The sequence below is a fragment of the Microdochium trichocladiopsis genome, assembly GCF_020744255.1.
Source record: "Microdochium trichocladiopsis strain MPI-CAGE-CH-0230 chromosome Unknown B0I36scaffold_9, whole genome shotgun sequence".
Lineage (NCBI taxonomy): Eukaryota > Fungi > Ascomycota > Sordariomycetes > Xylariales > Microdochiaceae > Microdochium > Microdochium trichocladiopsis.
The window spans coordinates 2,826,119-2,846,613 of NW_025763552.1; the positions used below are offsets into that span (position 1 = coordinate 2,826,119).

At 58.4% G+C, this 20,495-nt stretch overlaps 1 protein-coding gene across 1 annotated transcript in view; it reads right to left on the reverse strand.

Moving 5' to 3' along the window:
- Positions 1–20,495, reverse strand: part of B0I36DRAFT_417486 (uncharacterized protein) — a gene marked incomplete at its 5' end in the record, with an annotated part of 66,506 nt that overhangs the window by 30,886 nt on the left and 15,125 nt on the right. Inside the window, one exon of the mRNA XM_046162114.1 lies at positions 1–20,495. This exon is cut by the window's left edge and continues 27,313 nt beyond it; it is cut by the window's right edge and continues 11,921 nt beyond it. Within this exon, the coding sequence (XP_046008810.1) occupies positions 1–20,495 (20,495 nt within the window).

The window sequence follows — 20,495 nt, forward strand, 5'->3', positions numbered from 1 at the left end:
TGCACAGGGTTTCAAGCACAAGGCCCAAACTCCACGCGTCAAACACAGCATGGTGCATTGCCAGTACGAAGTATCGTGCTCCGGTTCCGTGGTTGGTAAGGATGGCGGAGCGAGTCAGGCGGGTGCCGTACTGAATATCAAGCTCCTCGAGGGCGGCCAATGCCGCAGAAAATGGGAGAGTCTGCGGCGAAGCAGGCTCCCAGATGACCTCCTCCTTGAGCACAGCCTGATAGGATGTTCCATCGTGAACCACAATTCGGGTGCGAAGCAGCCCGTGGATGGCAAAAGCACGGCTCCAAGCATCCTGGAAGCGAGCCAGGTCGGTCTCAGAGCCAAGTCGGTAGATGTGCTTGGCCACATATGTGCCTGGCTGCTTTGTTGTAAGCGCCATGAGGCCTTCTTGTAGAGCTGTACACGGGTAGACATCTTCGATTTGATCGGTGCCGGTCAGGCCGCACCCCTCTGCTACAGCTTGCAATACTGCGTCCACATTGCCAGGTGGGAGGAGACTGAAGGCTTCGAGAGCAGCATCCTCGCCACTTGCTATAGTCGCGCAAGCAGCAACGGCAAAGAGGCGAGGGTCCTTGAAGACGTCTGGTACACTGATCGTCAGGCCTACCTCATGGCAGGCGGTTGCGAGGTGGATCGCGGCAATAGAATCGCCACCAAGCTCGAGGAAACTGTCGTCGCGGCCGATATCCTCAGAGTCCATGCCCATCACGCGCGCCCAGACAGTGCGAAGGGTCGTTTCGGTCTCAGTCTTTGGCTCGACCTTCGCGCCATTGTTGTTGTTGAGCGAGTATATGCGGAGTTCTTGTTGTGTCAGGCTGTTGGCAAGCTCCCGGAGCTTTGATCTATGCAGCTTCATGGAGGTTTGGAAGGGCATCTGGCGCAGAGGAACGATCACGTCCGGCACCATGTAGGTTGGGAGCGACAGCCTCATCTCCTGGAATAATATTGCCAGCGATTCCCGGAGAGAGTCGCTCATAGGGACCACCTGTTGATCGTCATCGCCAGCAACTGAATCCTCAAACTTGATGAGTGCAACCAGTCTCTCGGTTGAGCCCTGCTTGACAAGATCGACGGCAGCGTGCTCAACCCGGCACGACGATGCCTTGATGACGTGCTCAATAGCACCCAGCTCGACACGTTGGCCACGCAGCTTGACCTGCGTGTCCTTTCGGCCCAGGTATTCAAGGGAGCCGTCAAACTTCTGGCGCACTAAATCACCCGTGCGGTAGAAACGACCGTTTGATGCGGCCTGGCCCGGGAGGAAGTCGACGGAGTCCAGGAACACTCTCGAGGTCTCGGCTTCGTTGTTGGCATAGCCACGAGCTATGGCGTGGCCCTGGACGACGAGCTCACCAACACATCCGACAGGCGCCAGGCGCTGGCGTGAGGAAGCAGAGCCTGCAGTATCCATAACCCAGAGCTTCAGCGACGAGCCGGATCCAATACCGGAGGCCGCGGCCTCCCGTGTGCGGTAGGTGTGCGATGCACAGTAAATGCAGGCCTCTGCTGGTCCGTACGCGTTTCTGAGCTCCACGTGCTCCGCCCAGGTCTGGACAGCCTCCTTTGTCGGGACCTCGCCGACCATGAAGAGCTTCTGCAGTGCGGGCACGTCTGAAGGCTTCAAGGTCGCCAGAAATGAGGCTGTCAACATGGCAATGCTGACCTGGGTGTCGTGCATAAACATTGCAAGCTCTTGCACATTGAGGCGCTGGCTCTCTGAGGGCATGCACACCACGCCTCCGCAGGCAAGGGTCTCGAAGATCTCACCGAGACTGATGTCGAAGACGAAGCTCGAGTACTGCAGCACGCGAGACTGCTTGCCCATGTCGTGGATGGCGCCGTTGCGGACGACGCTCGTGCAGAGCGCAGAATGCTCCATAACAATTGTCTTGGGCTTTCCAGTCGAACCCGATGTGAAGATGGCATAGGCAGCATTGCTAGGCATCACAGCTGACTGGACCTGCGTAGGATTGGGGACAACGTCGTCCAGAACCTGTGCGGAATCTGGCGAGAGCCCGAGAATAGGCAGCGACACATCACTGAATAGGGCGGCATTCGCGGGTGAGGTAATAACCATGCGAGCCCGCGTCTCCTCAAGCAGAGACTCGCGCCTCTGAGGAGGGTACGCGGGATCGATGGGCACAAAGGCACCACCCGCCTTGAGGACGGCCAGCATAGCCACGACCGCCCAGAGAGATTTCTCGAAGCAGATCGGGACCAGGACCTCGGGTCCCACGCCGGCCTGGATGAGTTGTGCTGCAAATCGTCCGGAGATATCGTCGAGCTCTTCATAAGTCATTTTGCCGTCCCAAGCAGTGATAGCCTCGCTCTGCGGGGCTTGCAAGGCCTGGACCGCAATGAGATCGTGGATGCACTGGTTCACAACTGCGATATCTTCGTCGGCAGGGTTCCAGAGCATAGACTGCTTGAGGTCCCAGGGTCCCGAGACCGAGATCGTACAGACATCAGTAGCAGTGTCACCGGCCATGAGCTGCTGGACCACGTGATCCATGTGTACAGTCAGAGCCTGTACGGCGTCCTCAGAAAGGATGTTGGCGTCGAAGGTAATATCCATGCCGACGTGGTCATCGTGCGTCGTCATTTGCAGAACGAGCGGGTAGTTGAAGTAGCCGTCCATCGGCTCGGACGAGAGACCTGCCTCGTCAAGCTCAGCAGGCAGGAGAATCTCAGCATGCTCGGCATCGATGCTGGCCGCGATGGGCTTTCCGGGCTGGATAATGAGGAGACTGCCGAAGTCGCAGGCTGCCTTGGCATCCGGGCTCAACCGGCTGATGTTCCGTATACCAAACTGCTCGTGGGCAACCATGTCCGTAGCCTGCGCCTGAGTCTTGCGCAAGAAATCGCCAAGTTGCTGGCGACTATCGGTCTTGACACGCACGGGCACCGTAGCCACTGTGGGACCGACCATGCGTTCCACGCCTGCGAGCGCGGCCTGGCGACCCGAAACCGTTGTGCCAAAGCAGACGTCTGTGGTATCGCAGTAGCGAGCCAGGACCAGTGCCCACGCAGCACGGAGAATGGTGGCCTTTGTAATTGAAGAAGTCGACTGTTGTCCCTGTGAAACGGCAAATGACTTCTTGAGAACCTTGGTCAGAGGTTTGGCCTCTCCACGACTGGTATCAGGAGCGGGCCATGCAGATCTCTGCGCGCCTTCGAGTTCAGATGTCCAGAACTCGGCTGCGGTGCCAGCATCAAGCTGGCTGGTGAAGGACACGAACGCCGCGTAAGGCTCAACGGGAGGGACTGGTTGATCGTTGTACATGCTGTAGAGCGTCTCCAGCGTAAGGCCCATGCTCCAGCCGTCAAATACGGCGTGGTGCATGATCAGGACGAAGTGGCACGGGCCTTCCTTCTCAGCCACAAGGGCATATCGACACAGCGGAGTCCCATACTGCATGTCGATAGCTGTGAATGACTTCATAGCTTCAGTGAGAGTCATGCCGTCCGTAGGTTCCCAAGTTGTCTGGCCGTTGATGACGGCCTGGATCGAGACACCATCACGAACGACAATACGGGTACGGAGGTTCTCGCAGATGGCCAGAGTGTTCTCCCAAGCTGTCTTGAACCGCTCGAGGTCGACGTCTTTCGCGAGACGGTATACCTGCTTCGCGATGTACGATCCTGTCTGCTTGACTGACAAGGCCATAAGGCCTTCCTGCAGCGATGTACAAGGGTAGGCATTCTCAACCAGAGTCGGAACAGCGATGTTACATTTGCTGGCGATGTAGGATTGGGTATCAACTGCATCGCCGTCGGCAATGAGCGAGAATGGCGCGAGACTAGCCCGTGTCATATCAGACTCGACTGCCTTGGCTCTTGATGCGACCGCAAGGAGCCTGGGATCCGCGAATACGTCCTGAACAGTAAGCTGCAAGCCCGCCTCGCGCGCTGCAGTGACCATCTGGATCGCAGTGATTGAGTCACCTCCAATCTGGAGGAAACTGTCATGGCGCCCAATCTGCTCCGGTGTGGTCTTCAGGATCGAGGCCCAGACTCCTTGCAGTGTCGTCTCCGTGATGGTGACTGGCGCAACCTTCCTGCTGTCCGCGAGCGAGTAGCCCAGCATCTGGTCTCGACTCAGGCTGCCCATGATTTCACGAAGCTTCGTACGGTCCAGCTTCATAGATGTCTGATATGGCATGCTACGCAGCGGGAGGAATATCGTCGGAACCATATAAGGCGGCAGATGCAAGGTCAATTCTTCCGACAGCGACGAGAACACATCGCGCAGATCTGCGCTCATTGGCATAATGTTGTCGTCGTTGAGGGCGGGCGAGGAGTCTCCGCCATGGAACTGGACCAGGGCGACAAGAAACTCGCGCGAGTCCTGAACCAAAAGATCCACAGCGACATGCTCAATCTCCGCAGTCTTCGCCTGCTCGATACAGTGCTCGATAGCACTCAGCTCCAGACGCTGGCCGCGGAGCTTGACCTGCCTGTCCTTGCGGCCAAGATACTCAATCGTTCCATCCTCGGCACAGTATCTTGCCAGATCGCCCGTCTTGTAGAAGCGCTGCCCCTTAGCCGAGCCACTAAGCAGCTCTGATGGACACCATGCTACAGCGTTGAGGAATACGCGGTATGTAGCTTCCTCGTCGTTGGCGTAACCTCTGGCCAGCGAGAAACCCTGCACGAGCAGCTCGCCTATGCATCCGACAGGCGCTAGGATATTGTGGTCAGCCGGGTCAACGATCCAGCAGTTCTCGCTGATGCCCCCTCCGATGGTAGACGGGGACTCAGTGGCGGCTCTGAAGACGTGGGAGGCAGTGTACACAACGGCCTCTGCGGGTCCGTAGCCGTTGATCAGGTGTACCCTTCCGTACCAGGTTGACAAGCTCTGGCTGGTGGGAGCTTCTCCTCCAAGCACCAGCGTCTTGAGCGAAGGCACGTCATCGGGGCCGAACAACGCGGCAACTGTCGGGGTCAGGTATGCCACGGAGACTCGGCTGCGGGTAATGAATCCGGGAAGGTCTTGAAGTCTGTCCTGTTCGGACGGAATGCAGACAGCTCCACCACAAATGAGGGTGGTGAAGATCTCCGCGATTGACACGTCAAAGACGAAGCTCGAAAATTGCAGTGCTCTCGAATCCTTGTCGATGGAAAATTTTCTAGCCTGGCCAACGACGCTGGTAGACAAACCGGCGTGTTCAACAACGATAGTCTTGGGTTTGCCAGTAGTTCCCGAAGTGAAAATCGCGTAAGCAGCGTCCGTAGGCTGCGCTTGTGTTTCCACCAATGTCGACTGTGTCTTGGCGAATGTGGTGATGGTTAAGGCCGACAACTCAATGACATTCTTCGCCAGGTCCTGGCAGCGATCAGCCAACGCCGAAGACACGAGCATGAGTGAAGCTCGCGTCTCTTCGATCAGTGTGGCGTGTCGGGCGACGGAATGGCTGGGGTCGAGAGGAACAAAGGCACCACCCGCTTTCAAGATACCCATCATGGCCACAATGGCCCACTGGGACTTCTCGAAGCAGATCGGCACCAGGACCTCCCTGCCCACACCCTGCTCAATGAGGTGGGCCGCCAGCGTAGACGAGAGCTCGTCCAGCTGCGAATAAGTGAGACTGCCATCCCAGGCGGAGACTGCCTCACGGTCCGGATTCACGGCCACCTGCTGGCCAATCAGAGTGTGGATACACTCATTGACGAGACCAGTATCGGCCTCTTGCCACTCCATGGCTTTCTGGAGATCCCAGGAACCTGAGACTGAGATGGTGCCCAGGGGCGCATCACTCAACGACTGAAGCTGCTGTACAAGGTGACCGAGGTGGTGAGCGACTGCGCGCAGGCGGGCCTCGGAAATGACTGAGTCGTTGTAAGTGAAGTGCAGTTCGATGCGGTCGCTAGAAGGAGCTGCCTGCACAACAAGCGGGTAGCTGAAATAGCCATCAAGTGCCTCATCATGACCGTACACCGCTTCGCCTGCTGGCAGGAGGCACCCATCGCGGCCAGATCCCTCCTGATTCATCCACGAGTTGACAGGTTGGATGATCAGGAGCGAGGAGAAGTCACAGACAAACTTGGCGTCCTCGTTGATCCTGGCGATCTTCTGGAGACCAAACTGCTCGTACTCGACCATTTCCGCAGCCTGTGCCTGGACAGCCTCGAGTGTCTCCCTGATGCTGCTACTGCCTTGTCGATCCAGACGCACGCGCACGGGCACGGTAGCAACCGTTGGGCCGGCCATGCTCTCGACGCCAGCGACAGGCGCGTGGCGGCCGGACACCGTCGTGCCGAAGCAGACGTCATCCGTGTTGCAATAGTTGGCCAGCAGCAGTGCCCAAGCGGTGCGCAAAATTGTGGCTTGCGTGATGGACGTGTCGTGTGACTGCTCGAACGCAATGGTCTGCTTGAACACACGAGTAGAAGCTTCTGTGCCGGACACGCCATCCTGTTCCGGGAAGACTGCCTTCTGCGCGCCCTCGAGCTGGCTTCTCCAGAATTCAGTCGCTGCGGAGACATCAATCTGGGTTGTGAAGTTGACAAAGCTTGTGAAGGGCTCCATGGTGGGCAGCGAAAATCCCTTGTAGGCATCCTCGAGGAGCTGCATCATGACTCCCAAGCTCCAGCCGTCAAAGATTGCATGGTGCGCCACGAGCACAAAATATCGCGCTCCGGCCGCGTCAGAAGCCAAGGCGAAGCGGCTGAGACGCGAGCCACTCTCCATCGTGATGTCTTTGATCCTAGATAGAACCGTGGACAAGTCGGTGGTCTCATCAGCGTCCCATTGTGCTTGTTCTTGCAGGACGATCTGAGCCGTAACAGAGCCTGCAGTGACGATACGAGTCCGCAAGTTGGCGCAAGCCTGTACTGTCTGTCCCCATGCCTCTTGGAACCGTTCGGTGCTGACATTGTCACCAAGTCTGTATACGTGCTTGGCGATGTACGATCCGGGCTGCTTGATGCTCAAGACAAGCAAGCCTTCTTGTAGGGAGGTGCAGGGGAATGCATCCTCGATCTGCGACAGATCTTCCAGGGCACACTCCTTCACAGCAACGGTGCGGACCTCGTCAAGCTGAGCGGGAGAGAGCAGGCTGAAGGGCTCAACGTGGTAAGACACCTCATTTCCAGCCTCCTCGCCGAGTGCGGCAGCGCCCAATGCAAGCGATGAGAGGCGAGGATCTCTGAAAATGTCGTGGACTGATAGCGATAGCCCGATGATGCGAGCCGCGGTCACGAGCTGGATTGCCGAGATTGAGTCGCCGCCGAGCTGGAGGAAGCTGTCATGGCGACCGATCGACTCCTGTGGGATCCTCAGGACAGAGGCCCACAGCTGTTGGAGGAGACCTTCGGTAGGAGTCGAGACTGCCTCCTTCTCTGCGTTGGCGAGGGTGAAGTCCACCAGCCGTTCTCTCGAGACCGCAGAGAGCGTGCGGCGCAGCCCACCACGGTCGATCTTGGTGGATGTGATTGAGGGAAAGTACTCGCAGGGGACAAAGAGGGTCGGGACCATATAACTCGGCAGCGCTGTCTCAAGCTGACTGACTGCAACGGCCAGGCGGCTCTTCAGCTTTGGCGTGAGCGCGGTGAATAGCTGATCTGGATCATGTGAGCCGTCACTAGACATTTGCGTCTTCTCAGTAGGGCAGAAAAACGCTGTCAAAGTGCTGGAGCTGCCATCGCGCAAGACGTCGACGACAACCTGTTGAGCGACGCCTGCGAGCGCGAGCTGGAGGTGGTGCTCGACTTCGCTCAGCTCCACGCGCAGGCCACGAATCTTGACTTGAGTGTCCTTGCGGGAGACAAAGTCGATCTCGCCCTTGCTGTTGTAGACACACAAGTCGCCAGACTTGAAGAAGCGCTGCCATGTCCACGGGGCACCATCTTTCCGTTGGGGAGCCCAGGGCGGAGGCTGCGCGACCATGGAAGCGGCAGTCTTTTCTGGGTCAGCCAAATATTCCCGCAGGATGGTCGGACTTTGGATGATAACTTCGCCAACACACCCGATGGGTGCCAGCTGCTGAGGATCTTCCGGATCCACGATCCAACATTTGCCGCCGACGGGACGACCGACGGTCAAGGACGACTCGTCTAGGGACCTCCACTCATGCAGAGTACTAAAGATACAAGTCTCTGCGGGTCCCCAGCCATTCACGAGTCTAACCTTGCCGAACCACGTCTCGAGGATATCGCGACCGACAGCCTCACCGGCCAGCAGCAGCAATTCCAGATTCGGGACATCGCTCGGCTTGAGCGTGCGGGCAAATGCTGGGGTCAGGTATATCCAGTTAATGTCCATGTCGCGAATAAAGCTGTCGATACCGCTCAGTCTCGCTGAGTCCGGAGGAACGCAGAGTTGCGCGCCACAGATCAGCGGGGCAATAGTCTCTCCGACGCTCATGTCGAACACGTACGAGGCAAACTGCAGCATCCGCACGTCGGAAGTCAGGCGGAGTCGCTTGACGGCATCGGTCTGGCTGGTGCAGAGAGCGCGGTGCTGCATGACGAGACCTTTGGGGGTACCGGTACTGCCCGAAGTGAAAAGGACATAGACGGCGTTCTCGGGCGTCACATCGGCAGCCTCAACATCAGCCGCATCGTCGACGAACTCACCCGACTGGGCGGACAGTGCTGCGTCCAGGTCCGGCGAGACAACAAGCACATCTTGGACTAGCTCGGCACATCGCGCCGCCTGGGTCGACGATGCAAGTGCGAGTCGTGCTTTTGTCTGCTGGACAACCTGCTGCTGGCGTTGGAGAGGATGGGCCGGGTCGAAAGGGACCCAGGCTGCTCCAGCCTTGTTGATGGCGAGGATGGAGACAAAGAACCACATCGATTTTTCGAAACACACATGCACGAGGTCGCCGGTGCGGACCGAGTCGTGCATGAGCTTTCTCGCCAGACGGTTCGCAGCCGCATTGAGCTGCGAGTAGGTGAGCTCGCCATCCCACGCCCTGATGGCGAGTTTGTGTGGCCGGATGCGAGCCTGTGCCGCAAAGAGACGGTGGAAGCAAGAATCGACGATCTCTGGCGGCGCGTCGGGATTATTCAGGGCAAGTGCCTGCTCGAGATCCCAGGGGCCCGCTACGGAGATACTCGACACTGGCGACTCTGCGGTCCGGCTCGCATCTAGGAGCTGTCCAACGACATGCTCCAAGTGGTGAGACATCGCAAGTGCACGACTCTCCGGCACGACGTTGGGATTGTAGGTAGTGGCCAGATGGATGTGGTCTGGGTAAGTAATGGCCTGAAGGACGAGCGGGTAGGTGAAATAGCCAGCAAAAGTCTCGCCCGCGTTGGGTGCATCCGACGCGCCTACCAGCAAGGCATCGTCCGTGCCAGCCATCTCGTTGACCAGTTGGGCCGGCTGAACGACCAGTAAGCTGCCAAAGTCACAGGCCTGTTTCGCATCAGGGCCAAGCTTAGCGATCCTCTGGAGGCCGTACTGCTCGTAAGCCACCATCTCAGAGGACTGCAGCTGGATATTGCTGAGCAGGTCGGCTACCGAGTCGTGGCCGTCGAGATTCACACGGACTGGGACGGTGGCGACCGCCGGGCCAACCATGCGCTCGACACCGTCAACGGAGGCGTGTCGGCCAGAGATGGAAGACCCGAAGCACACATCTCTAGTGTCGCTGTATTTTGCGAGCACAATGGCCCACGCGGCGCGTAGAACCGTCGCTTGGGTGAAGGAACTGCCCTTCTCCCCGTCTTTGTTGACAGACAGTGGGATAACAGCCTCGTGGACCTGGGATGCCTGTGCTGCTGCTCCCTTGACGACACGGTCCACGGCGGGGAACGACGCGCGCTGCGCTCCCTCGAGCTGAGATCTCCAGTACTCGCCTGCGGCAGCCGAGTCAATGGTGGTGATATACTTGACGAAGCTCGAATAGGGTGTTGGGGCATCAAGTGTGGTGCCGTAATAGATCTTGTTCAACGTCTCCAGCATGATACCCAAGCTCCACCCGTCAAAAGCGGCGTGGTGAACATGGAGCACAAAGTACCGTGTGCCAGCCGCCTTGTCCGAGACGAGCGCATAGCGACACAACGGAGTACCGTATTGCATCTGCACATCGCGCGCTAGCGTTGCCGCAAGGTCATGGCTGGCGTCTTCCTCCCAGGCAGGGGCTTCTGCGGCAATGACGGCTTGGACAGAAAGGTCGCCATGGAGGATGATGCGAGTGCGGAGAATGGAGCAGGCCTCGAGGGTCTGTTCCCACGCAGACTTGAATGCATCTTGGTCGGCCGAGTCCGAGAGCTTGTAAATATGTTTTGCAATGTAGGATCCAGGCTGCTTGATCGCCAGGGCCATCAAGCCTTCCTGGAACGATGTGCAGGGGTATGCATCCTCGATCTGACTGTTGGTGACATCGCACTGCTCACAAATAGCCTCTCGAATATAGTCAAGCTCTGACGGAGCCAGTAGAGAGAAGACCTCCGTGGAATAGTCGGAATCAGACAAGTCGGCACCGGCACCGGCCTCAGCTCTAGCGGCCACAGCCTGGAGGCTGGGATCCAGGAAGATGTCGTGCACGGCAATGCTGTACCCAAGCGTCCGCAACTGCGAAGTGACGTGGATTGCGCTGATGGAGTCACCGCCAATTTGCAGGAAACTGTCATGCCTGCCAATGAGATTCGGCGACAATCCGAGAACGCTTGCCCAGACATCTCTGACTCGGTGCTCGGCTTCCGTGACGGGCTCGGCCTTGATTGTAGATGAAGCCAGGGAGTACGCGATGAGAGTTTCTTGCGAGAGCGCGTGGGAAAAAGTGCGGAGCTTGCCGCGGTCCAGCTTGAGTGACGTCTGGAAGGGCATGTCGCGCATGGGCAAGAAGAAGGTCGGCACCATGTACGTCGGCAGGGCGTGCTTGAGCTTCTCGACGACGCCGGAGAAGAGCTGTTGCAACTCCTCACTCATCTCAACGAGCGGCTCGCCAGCCTTGTTCTGCTTCTTGTCTTCGTCGTGCATGCTCAAACCCACCATGGCGACAAGTTGTTCCTGGGTGCCATGGCGGATGATATCGACAGCCACGTGCGCGGAGCCAGTAGTCTGGCTGAGCGCAGCCTTGATCTCGTGCTCCACGGCGCCAAGCTCAATCCGCTGGCCGCGAAGCTTCACCTGGGTATCTTTGCGTCCGAGGTACTCGAGCACGCCGCCTGAGTTGGGCAGATATCTGACGAGGTCACCAGTCTTGTAAAATCTATGACCCTGACCGACCTGCGAAGCCGGGAGCCATTCCAGCTCGGTCGGGAAAGACTGAGCAGTGAGCTCCTTGTTGTTAGCATACCCGCGAGCTATGGCGTGGCCCTGGACAACAAGCTCGCCAATGCATCCGATCGGAGCAAGACTGTTGTGATTGTCCGCGTCAACGACCCAGTAGATGCCACTCAGAGCCTTGCCTATCGTGGCAGCGGCCTCCCCACTGCCTTGCCTCTCACTCGAGTAGACATGGTGAGTGGCATAAATAACGGCCTCGGCTGGCCCGTAGCCATTGATGAGCCGCACGCGTCCCTGCCAGGTGTCGAGACTTTCCTGGGTTGGCGCCTCACCACCCAAGACAAGCGTCTTCAAGGAGGGGACGTCGGCAGGGTTGAAGGTCTTTGCGAACGAAGGCGTGAGGTACGCGTTCGTGACCTCCGTTCGCTGGATAAAGCCGGCAATGTCAGAGAGACGATCCTGGTCTGAGGGAACACACACCGTGCCACCAAAAGCCAGTGTCGTATATATCTCTCCAAGTGAGACGTCGAACACGAAGTTCGAGAATTGCAGCACGCGGGACTCCGAAGTGATGGAAAAGGCGGAGGCCTGCGCGCTAATGCTCGTGCACAACGCCTTGTGGTCGACCACGATTGTCTTGGGTTGGCCGGTCGATCCGGAAGTGAAGATGGCGTACGCTGCGTTCTCGGCGGTCACAGCGACTGGCTTCAGGTCGTTGTTGCCATTGGGCAGCGCCGCCAGGGCGGCAAATGTCTTATCCGACAACTCTACAACACATTCGGCGATGCCCTCGCAAGAAACCATGTTCTGCCTCGAAGCGAGGACTACGCGGGCGTCCACTTGCTGTACGAGTGCCTGTCTACGCTCGACAGAGTTGGCTGGGTCAACGGGGACGAATGCGCCGCCAGCCTTTAGAATAGCCAGCATGGCAACAAATGCCCACTTGGACTTCTCAAAGCACATGGGTACCATAACCTCCGGCCCGACACCGGCAATTTGGACGAGGTAAGCAGCGAGTATGTCCGACATGCTGTCGAGCTCGGCATATGTCAGCACACCATCCCAGGCATGGATAGCCGGGTGCTCTGGTGCTTGTGTTGCGGCCTGGGCGGCAATGAGTTCATGGACACAAGCGCTGACAACCGTCTTTGTGTTATCATTGTCGTCGTTCCAGCCGATGGCGCGCTCGAGGTCCCATGATCCCGCAACAGAGATACTGCCCAGCAGCTCCTTGTCGTCGTCCTTGGTCAGGATCTGCTGGATGACGTTGCCAAGGTGGCTCGCCATGGACTCGAGGCGATCCACCCCAAGCACGGTCGTGTCGTAAGTAACAAGAAGCGTCACTCTATCGTCGTAGAGCACCGCCTGTACCACGAGCGGGTAGTTGAAGTATCCGCGGAACGACGACTCGCCGTCGCCACACTCCTCGGCACTGACGGGCTGGAGCATGGCCGACTCCTCGGGTGTGAGCTGGGACGCCACCGCCCTGCCGGCCTGGATGGTGAGGAGACTGGAAAAGTCGCACGCCTCCTTTGCGCTGCGGCTCAGCCTGGCAATGTTGCGGATACCAAACTGCTCATGGGTTGTCATTTCGGCAGCTTGGGCCTGCAGATCTTGGAGGAACGCGGCAACAGTCTTTTGCTTGTCGAGGCGCACGCGTACCGGCACCGTCGCCAGTGTTGGACCAGCCATGCTCTCGATGGCCCCAACTGGGGCTTGTCGACCGGACAGAGTGCTGCCAAAGGCGACATCGTCAGTCTCGCAGTACCGTGCGAGCACCACAGCCCAGGCTGCCTTGAAGATTGTAGCGTTGGTGATGGAGCTACTGCTGCTCTTGCTCTTGAGCCGTGGGAACGGGATTGAGCTCTCCCAGGCCCGTGTGGTTGCTCCCTTGGAGCCATCTGTTGTCGTCTGCACGGGGCCGCTCTCGGGGAATGGAGCACGCTGAGCTCCTTCGAGCTGTTTCTCCCAGTATGCGGCCGCGGCATCTTGATCAAGCACAGTGGTATACTTGACAAAGCTTGAGAATGGCTCCAGTGGGGCGGCGGGCTGCTGGCCTTGATAAAGCTGCTGGAGCATCTTGAGCGTTAGGTCCATGCTCCAGCCATCGAAGACGGCGTGGTGGGCAGTGAGGATGAAGTAGTGGACGCCAGAACCTTCGGTGACGAGGGCGTACCGACAGAGACGGGATCCGTAGTGCATCTCCATGGAGTCGAACATCTGCAGTGCAGTTCCGATGTCAGACATCTCGGCAGTGACCTCCCACTTGGAAGGCTCGTTGATGACAGCCTGGAGGGAAGTGCCAGAGTATGAGACGATGCGCGTCCGCAAGTTGGCGCAGAGTTGCAGCGTCTCCTCCCAGGCGCTCTTGAATCGCTCGACGTTGACGTCCTGGGGCAGTCTGTACACGTGCTTGGCTAGGTACGAGCCCGGGTGGCGCACTGCAAGCGACATCAAGCCTTCCTGCAGGGCAGTACAAGGGTAGACATCGTCGATGGTTTCCAACTCTGCAAGCTGGCACTCGCGGCGGACGAATGCACAGATGTTTGAGACTTGGTCTGATGGAACCAGGTCGAACTTGTCAACACTGTACGTCTGCAGCTCCGACCCTGTGGCCGCAAGTGCTGCAATGGCGTGCAGTCGAGGGTCGTCGAAGATGTCCTGCACTGTCAGGGAGAAGCCCGCATCACGCGCCATCGTCACCAAGTGGATGGCGCTGATGGAGTCACCGCCGATCTGTAAGAAGCTATCGTCACGACCAATGAGCTCGGCATCAGAGCCCAAGAGCTGAGCCCAGATGTCTCGCATCTTGAACTCAATGTCGTTAATGGGCGCGACCTTCTTGCCCTGCGCCAGGGTATAGCTGAGCAGCTGTTCCTGGGAGCCGAGGAGGTTATTTCCGATACGCTGAAGCTGCGAGCGGTCCAGCTTCATGGAGGCTTGGAATGGCATTTTCTTCAGCGGGACAAAGTAAGTCGGGATCATGTACCCGGGCAGACTGCGCTTCAGCTCGTCGACCATGCTCGCGACCAGCTCGCGCAATGAGTCCGTCATGGGCACAATGTTCTCACTCTCAAACATGTCCTGGTACAGGGACGCATCGTCGAGATGGAAAAGAGCCATCAGCCACTCAGACGAGGCCGATGACGAGGATGAGCTCTTGACGACGCTGACGGCGACATGAGTGATAGTTGGCTCGGCGTGTTTCAGGGCGTGCTCAATGGCGCCGAGCTCGATTCGCTGGCCGTGGAGTTTGACCTGGGTGTCTTTACGGCCAATGTACTCCATCGTGCCGTCAAAGTTGTATCGAACAAGATCGCCTGTCTTGTATACACGCTGGCCCTGCTGCTCCGAAGCGGACAGCCAGTCGACGCTATCAATAAATGCACGCTTCGTGGCAGCGGCGTCGTTGGCATAGCCTCGGGCCAGCGAGTTGCCCTGGACAAGCAGCTCACCAACACAACCAATGGGGGCCAGACGGGTGTCGTCCTCGGGCTCCACGACCCAGCAAGTAGCAGTGGTGCCCTTGCCAATATTCGTGGGAGAGTCCTGAGCAGACGTGTATGGATGGCACGCGCAGCAGATTGTCGACTCGGCTGGGCCATAGGCGTTGATGAGCTCGACCTGGTGGCACCAAGTCTCCAGGGTCTGCCGAGTTGCTGGCTCACCACCAATCACCAGCGTACGAAGTGTGGGCACATCGGCGGGAGTGAACGTCTTGATAAATGACGGCGTTAGCTGCGCGGTGGTGACACCAGCTCGGCACATGAAGTCGGCGATGCCCTGTCGGCGGTCGCCTTCCGACGGAATGCAGATGGTGCCTCCGAGCGCCAATGCCATGAAGATGTCGGCAATGGACACATCAAAGACAAAGTTGGAGAACTGCAGAACCCGAGAGGTCGGGCCCACCGAGTATGCGTTGCCTTGGGCGATGATACTGGTCGAGAAGGCTGAATGCTCGACCAGGACCGACTTGGGAACACCTGTCGAGCCGGAGGTGAAGATGACGTACGCGGCATCTGTTGGAGAGACCCTACGGCTCAGCGGCATCTCCGTAGATGAGACCAGGAGCTTCTCAAGGTTCGAAGCGGAGACTTCAATGATTGACTCGCTCAGCCCTGCAAACAGGCCTGCGGTGGATGGCGAAGCGAGAACGACTGAAGCCTTGCACTCCCGCAGCAGGGTCTCGCGACGTCCCGCTGGATGCTCAGGGTCAATTGGGGTGAATGCGCCGCCAGCCTTCAGAACGGCAAGCATGGCGACGATCGCCCATACTGACTTTTCAAAGCAAATAGGCACAACAGTCTCGCTCTGAACACCAAGGCGGACCAGAGTGGCTGCCAGGGTGCTAGAGAGCTCTTCCAACCTGGCATAGCTGAGACTGCCGTCCCAAGAGTACACCGCCTCGTGGGATGGTGATGCCTTTGCATGTCCAGAGATCATGTCATGTAGGCAGGTCTCAATCTGCTCAGGTAGAGGAGTCTGCCAGGCTTGGGCCTGCTGGAGATCCCAAGCACCAGCAACAGATATCTCACTCAACGGCGCAGACGACTGGCTGAGCAACTGCTGCAACACGTTGCCAAGGTGCTGCTCCAAGGCTTTTATCCGGTCCTCACAGAGCACGTTGGAGTCGTAGGTGATGACGAACTCGGTCGTGTCTGTGGAAGTGAGGGCCTGCAACACCAGAGGGTAGTTGTATGAGGCCTCCAGTGCGGCTTGGGATCCATAAGCCTCTGGATTCACGGCAGTCCAGTCCGCAATCTCATCAGCAGATGTGGCATCGACACCACTGCTCGCAGGCTGCACGATGAGCAGCGAGGTGAACTCGGATGCCTGCTTTGCATCAGCTCCGAGCTTCGAGATGCGCTGCATACCATACTGCTCGTGCGGGATCATGTCGAGCACCTGCGATTGCAGTCCGCGGAGGAAATCACCGGCTGTGGTTGCGTTCTTCTCCTCGTGGTTGCTTGCAGCAGCAGCAGCAGCAAGGCGCACGCGTAGGGGCACAGTAGCCACGGCTGGACCGATCATTTGGTCCAGCCCTGCGACAGGTGCTTGCCGGCCAGACACCGTCATGCCGAAGCACACGTCATCCGTCTCACAGTATCTTCCAAGGACGATGGCCCAGGCAGCTTGAATCAGTGTAGCCTTGGTCACACCGGACTCGTCTGCAATAGAGGATTCCACAACCGCCCGGTGGACGCGAGTGACGGCTTCCGCATTCTTGACGCCGCCATCGATTTGCGGGAAAATAGAACCTCTCGCGCCATCGAGCTGTGTCTTCCAGTAGAGTTCTGCGTCCCCGTTGTCTGCCTGAGCGGCGTAGTTGACAAAGTCTGCATACCGGACAGGGGAGACAGGTGCAATGTAGTGACCATGGTACATCTTTGCCAGGATGTCCATGATGAGGCCCATGCTCCAGCCGTCAAATACAGCGTGGTGTACTACCAGGATGAAGCTACGCGTGCCGTCCGAATTCTGGGCCATTGCATAATGGCAAAGTCTGGTGCCGAATTGAAAGCTCTCATTGCCCTTGATGGACTCAATCAAGTCCACAAGCTGGTTGTCGGACTTGGAGGACAATGACGATGTTGACCACTCTGCCTGCTCCTCAATGACGGCTTGTACAGAGACGCCGTTGTGGTTGATGATTCTAGTGCGCAGAGCGTCGCATGCCTGGAGAGTGCTCTCCCAGGCAGCCTTGAATTGGTCTTCCGAGATGTGCTCGCCGAGCTGGTAGACAAAGCTGGCAATGTACGATCCCGGCTCTCGCGCAGTCAGGGCCATGAGAGCTTCCTGCAGGGGCGTGCACGGATATGCGTCGACAATCTCGTGCACACTGCCGAGTCCACATTCCTGTACGATTGCGCTCTGAAGGGTGTCAAGAGTATCTGATGGCAAAAGGGAGAAAGGCGTTGTGGCGTAGCTGGCCGCTTCTCGATCGCCGACAACAACCTCAAGCGCGAGGGCAGAGAGGACGGGCGTGTTAAACAGCTGCTGGACACTCAGCGTGAGACCGAGCTGCTGCAGTTCAGAGACGACCTTGATGGCCGTGATCGAGTCACCACCAACATGGAGGAAGTTGTCATGGCGGCCGATCTGATCTGCTGGAATGCCCAAGGCCTTAGCCCAAGTATCCCTAAGACGGACCTCGAGGTCTGTTTCTGGCTGTGCCTTGGGAGCGCTGTCGGGCAGGTAGCTGCGGAGCTCTTCCTGAGTGAGCCCCTTGACGACCTCCCGCAGCTTCGACCTGTGCAGTTTCATCGAGGTCTGGAACGGAACCTTCTGCAACGGGACGAAGAACGAGGGCACCATGTAGCCAGGCAAGTGCATGCGCAGATAATCGGCGATGGCAGCAAATGAGTCCTTGACGTCTTTTGTGGGATTCGCAAGGAACCCATCTCCCTCCTCGCCAGGCTGGGACTGGGAGAACTTGACCATAGCCACCAATGCGTCCTGGGCACCGTACTTGATCAAGTCCACCGCAACCTGCTCAGCTCCAGACCCGGCCTCCTTGATTGCGCTCTCAATGGCTCCGAGTTCGATACGCTGACCTCGGAGCTTGACCTGCATATCGCGACGACCGAGATACTCCAGAGACCCGTCTGTGTTGTACCGGACCAAATCACCAGTGCGGTAGAATGTCTGGCCCTCTTGCTGCTGAGCCGAGGGCAGCCACGATACGACACCCTTGACAAAGGATAGCGCCGACAGCTCCTCGTCACCAGCGTAGCCTCTGGCGATGGCGTGGCCTTGCACGACGAGCTCACCGATGCAACCCACGGGAGCTAGGCGGTTACGATTGTCCAGATCGACCACCCAGAAATGGCCGGACGTCGGGCGGCCGATGGACGCGGGCGGCTCGTCGCGCTGCAGATACCGGTGGTAGGCGCAATAAACAACCGCTTCCGCGGGGCCGTAGGCGTTGACCAGCTCGACGTGGTCCACCCATGTCTCGACGACGTGCTGTGTGGGTGCTTCACCGACGAGAAGGAGATGCTTGAGGGACGGGACGTCCTCGGGATCAAGCACGGCGACGAACGAGGACGTCAACATAGCCACGTTGACGCGCGACGACTCCATGAAACTGGCGATGCCCTGTAGACGGGTGGCATCGGAGGGGATACACACGGTACCGCCGACGGACAGGGTCTCGAAGATCTCGCCGAGACTGATGTCGAAGACGAAGCTGGAGTACTGCAGGACGCGAGAGGAGGGTCCCAGCTTGTGGACGGCGCCGTTCCTCACTGCGGCTGTCGACATGGCCGCGTGGCTGACCACGATCGTCTTGGGTTTGCCAGTGGAACCAGATGTGAAGATGGCATAGGCCGCGTTGTGCGGTCTTGCGACTCCAAGCGGCTTCTGGCTGTCTTCCGCGGAGCTAGCGGTTTGTGCTGAAATCTTGTGGACGTGGTCGGCGAGGCCCGCACAGTTCTCAAGCATAACCGCAGAGACAAGCATGTGCTTGGAGCCAGTCTGCTGCACCAGCTCGCGAAGTCGGCTGTGAGGATGAGTCGGATCCAGGGGCACAAACGCGCCTCCGGCCTTCAAGATTCCGAACATGGCGACAATCGCCCACAGAGACTTCTCGAAGCAGATCGGGACCAGGCTCTCTGCGCAGATCCCCCGTGCGATCAAGTCGATAGCTACGATATCCGAAAGTCTCTCAAGCTCAGAGAAGGTCAGAGTACCATCCCACGAGCAGATAGCCTCTTGTTCTGGGTGCTCGAGCACTTGCTTGCTGACGAGGTCGTGCATACAGGCATCAACGACGGACATATCGGCAACCTCGTTCCACTGGGTGGCCTGCTGGAGGTCCCACCCCCCAGCGATCGAAAGCTCACCTAGGCGAAGCTCGGGCTGGGTCGAGAGCAGCTGAACGGCACGGCCGAGGTGGTGGACGAGCGCTTGCAGGCGGCTCTCCGTGACCACGGCCGAGTCATATGTCAGCAGCAAGTCGACTTTGTCAGAATGCATTAGCAGCTGGAGCACCAGAGGGTAGGTGAAATAGCCGCTGGTGGCAGCAGTGGTAGCATCCTGAGGCAGCTGAGCTGGGAGTAGCAGCTGGGAGCCCGGTCCATCCGTCAAGCTCAGGTCCTGGGCAGGCTGGATGATCATCAAGCTTGCAAAGTCGCAGACCTCCTTGGCGCCCGAGCTGAGCCTCGAGATGTTCTGCACGCCGTACTGCTCGTGCGGGATCATCTCGGTGGCTTGGCTCTGCATGCCGCGCATATACGCCTGCACAGATTGCTCGCGGTCGAGGCGGACGCGGACCGGGACAGTGGCCAACGTGGGCCCGGTGATGCTTTCAATGCCAGCAACTGGGGCTTGACGGCCGGAGACCGTGGTGCCAAAGCTGATGTCGTTTGCGTCACAATACCGGGCAAGGACCATACCCCATGCAGCACGGAGTACTGTGGCCTTAGTGACAGACGAGTCTACCAGCTCGGGCATCGGGATGGAGGCACTGAGCACAGCACTACGGTCCTGGCCTTGCGATGCAAGGCTTTGGGCAAGGTGATCTGACTGCGGGAAGGCAGCGCGCTGAGCACCCTCGAGTTGTGTTTGCCAGTACTGCGAGGATGCCTCCGTGTCGGTCTTGCGCGTGGCATAATCCACGAAGCTCACGTACGGCTGGAGCATGGCCTTTGGACTGCCGTTGTCGTACGAGTCCCGCAGAGTGCTGAGCATCAGGTTGATCGACCAGCCATCAAAGACGGCATGGTGCAATGTCAGAACGATATATCTCGCTCCATGTTCATCCGAGGCCAGCGCGTACTTGCAAAGCCTGCTTCCATACTGCATCTGGGTCGACTTGGAATTTGCCAGCACAGTGGACAGAGACTCTCCAACCGCCTCATCCCAGGAGAAAGGCTCACTAATGATGGCCTGCACCGGCGTGCCACTGAAGAGCACGATACGAGAGCGCAAGTTCTCGCATACATTGAGAGTATGCTCCCATGCGGCTTGGAAACGACCAACGTCTACATCAGATGCGAGCTGGTACACCATGGTGGCGATGTACGAGCCAGGCTGCTTGGCTGACAGTGCAAGCAGACCCTCTTGCAGAGGCGTACAGGGGTATGCGTCTTGGATCTGTGCGGCAGATGCCAAAGCGCACTGAGCCACAATGGCATCTTTGATCTCGAGGATCTCAGCGGTTGGAAGCAACCCAAAAGGCGCGGGGATGTCAGCTGGTGCCTCGAGATCAAGTATGGCCTTCAGAGCCACAGCCGAGAGACGTGGGTCGTTGAATACGTCCTGCACAGTGATGCTGACGTTGTGCTCGCGTGCAGACGTG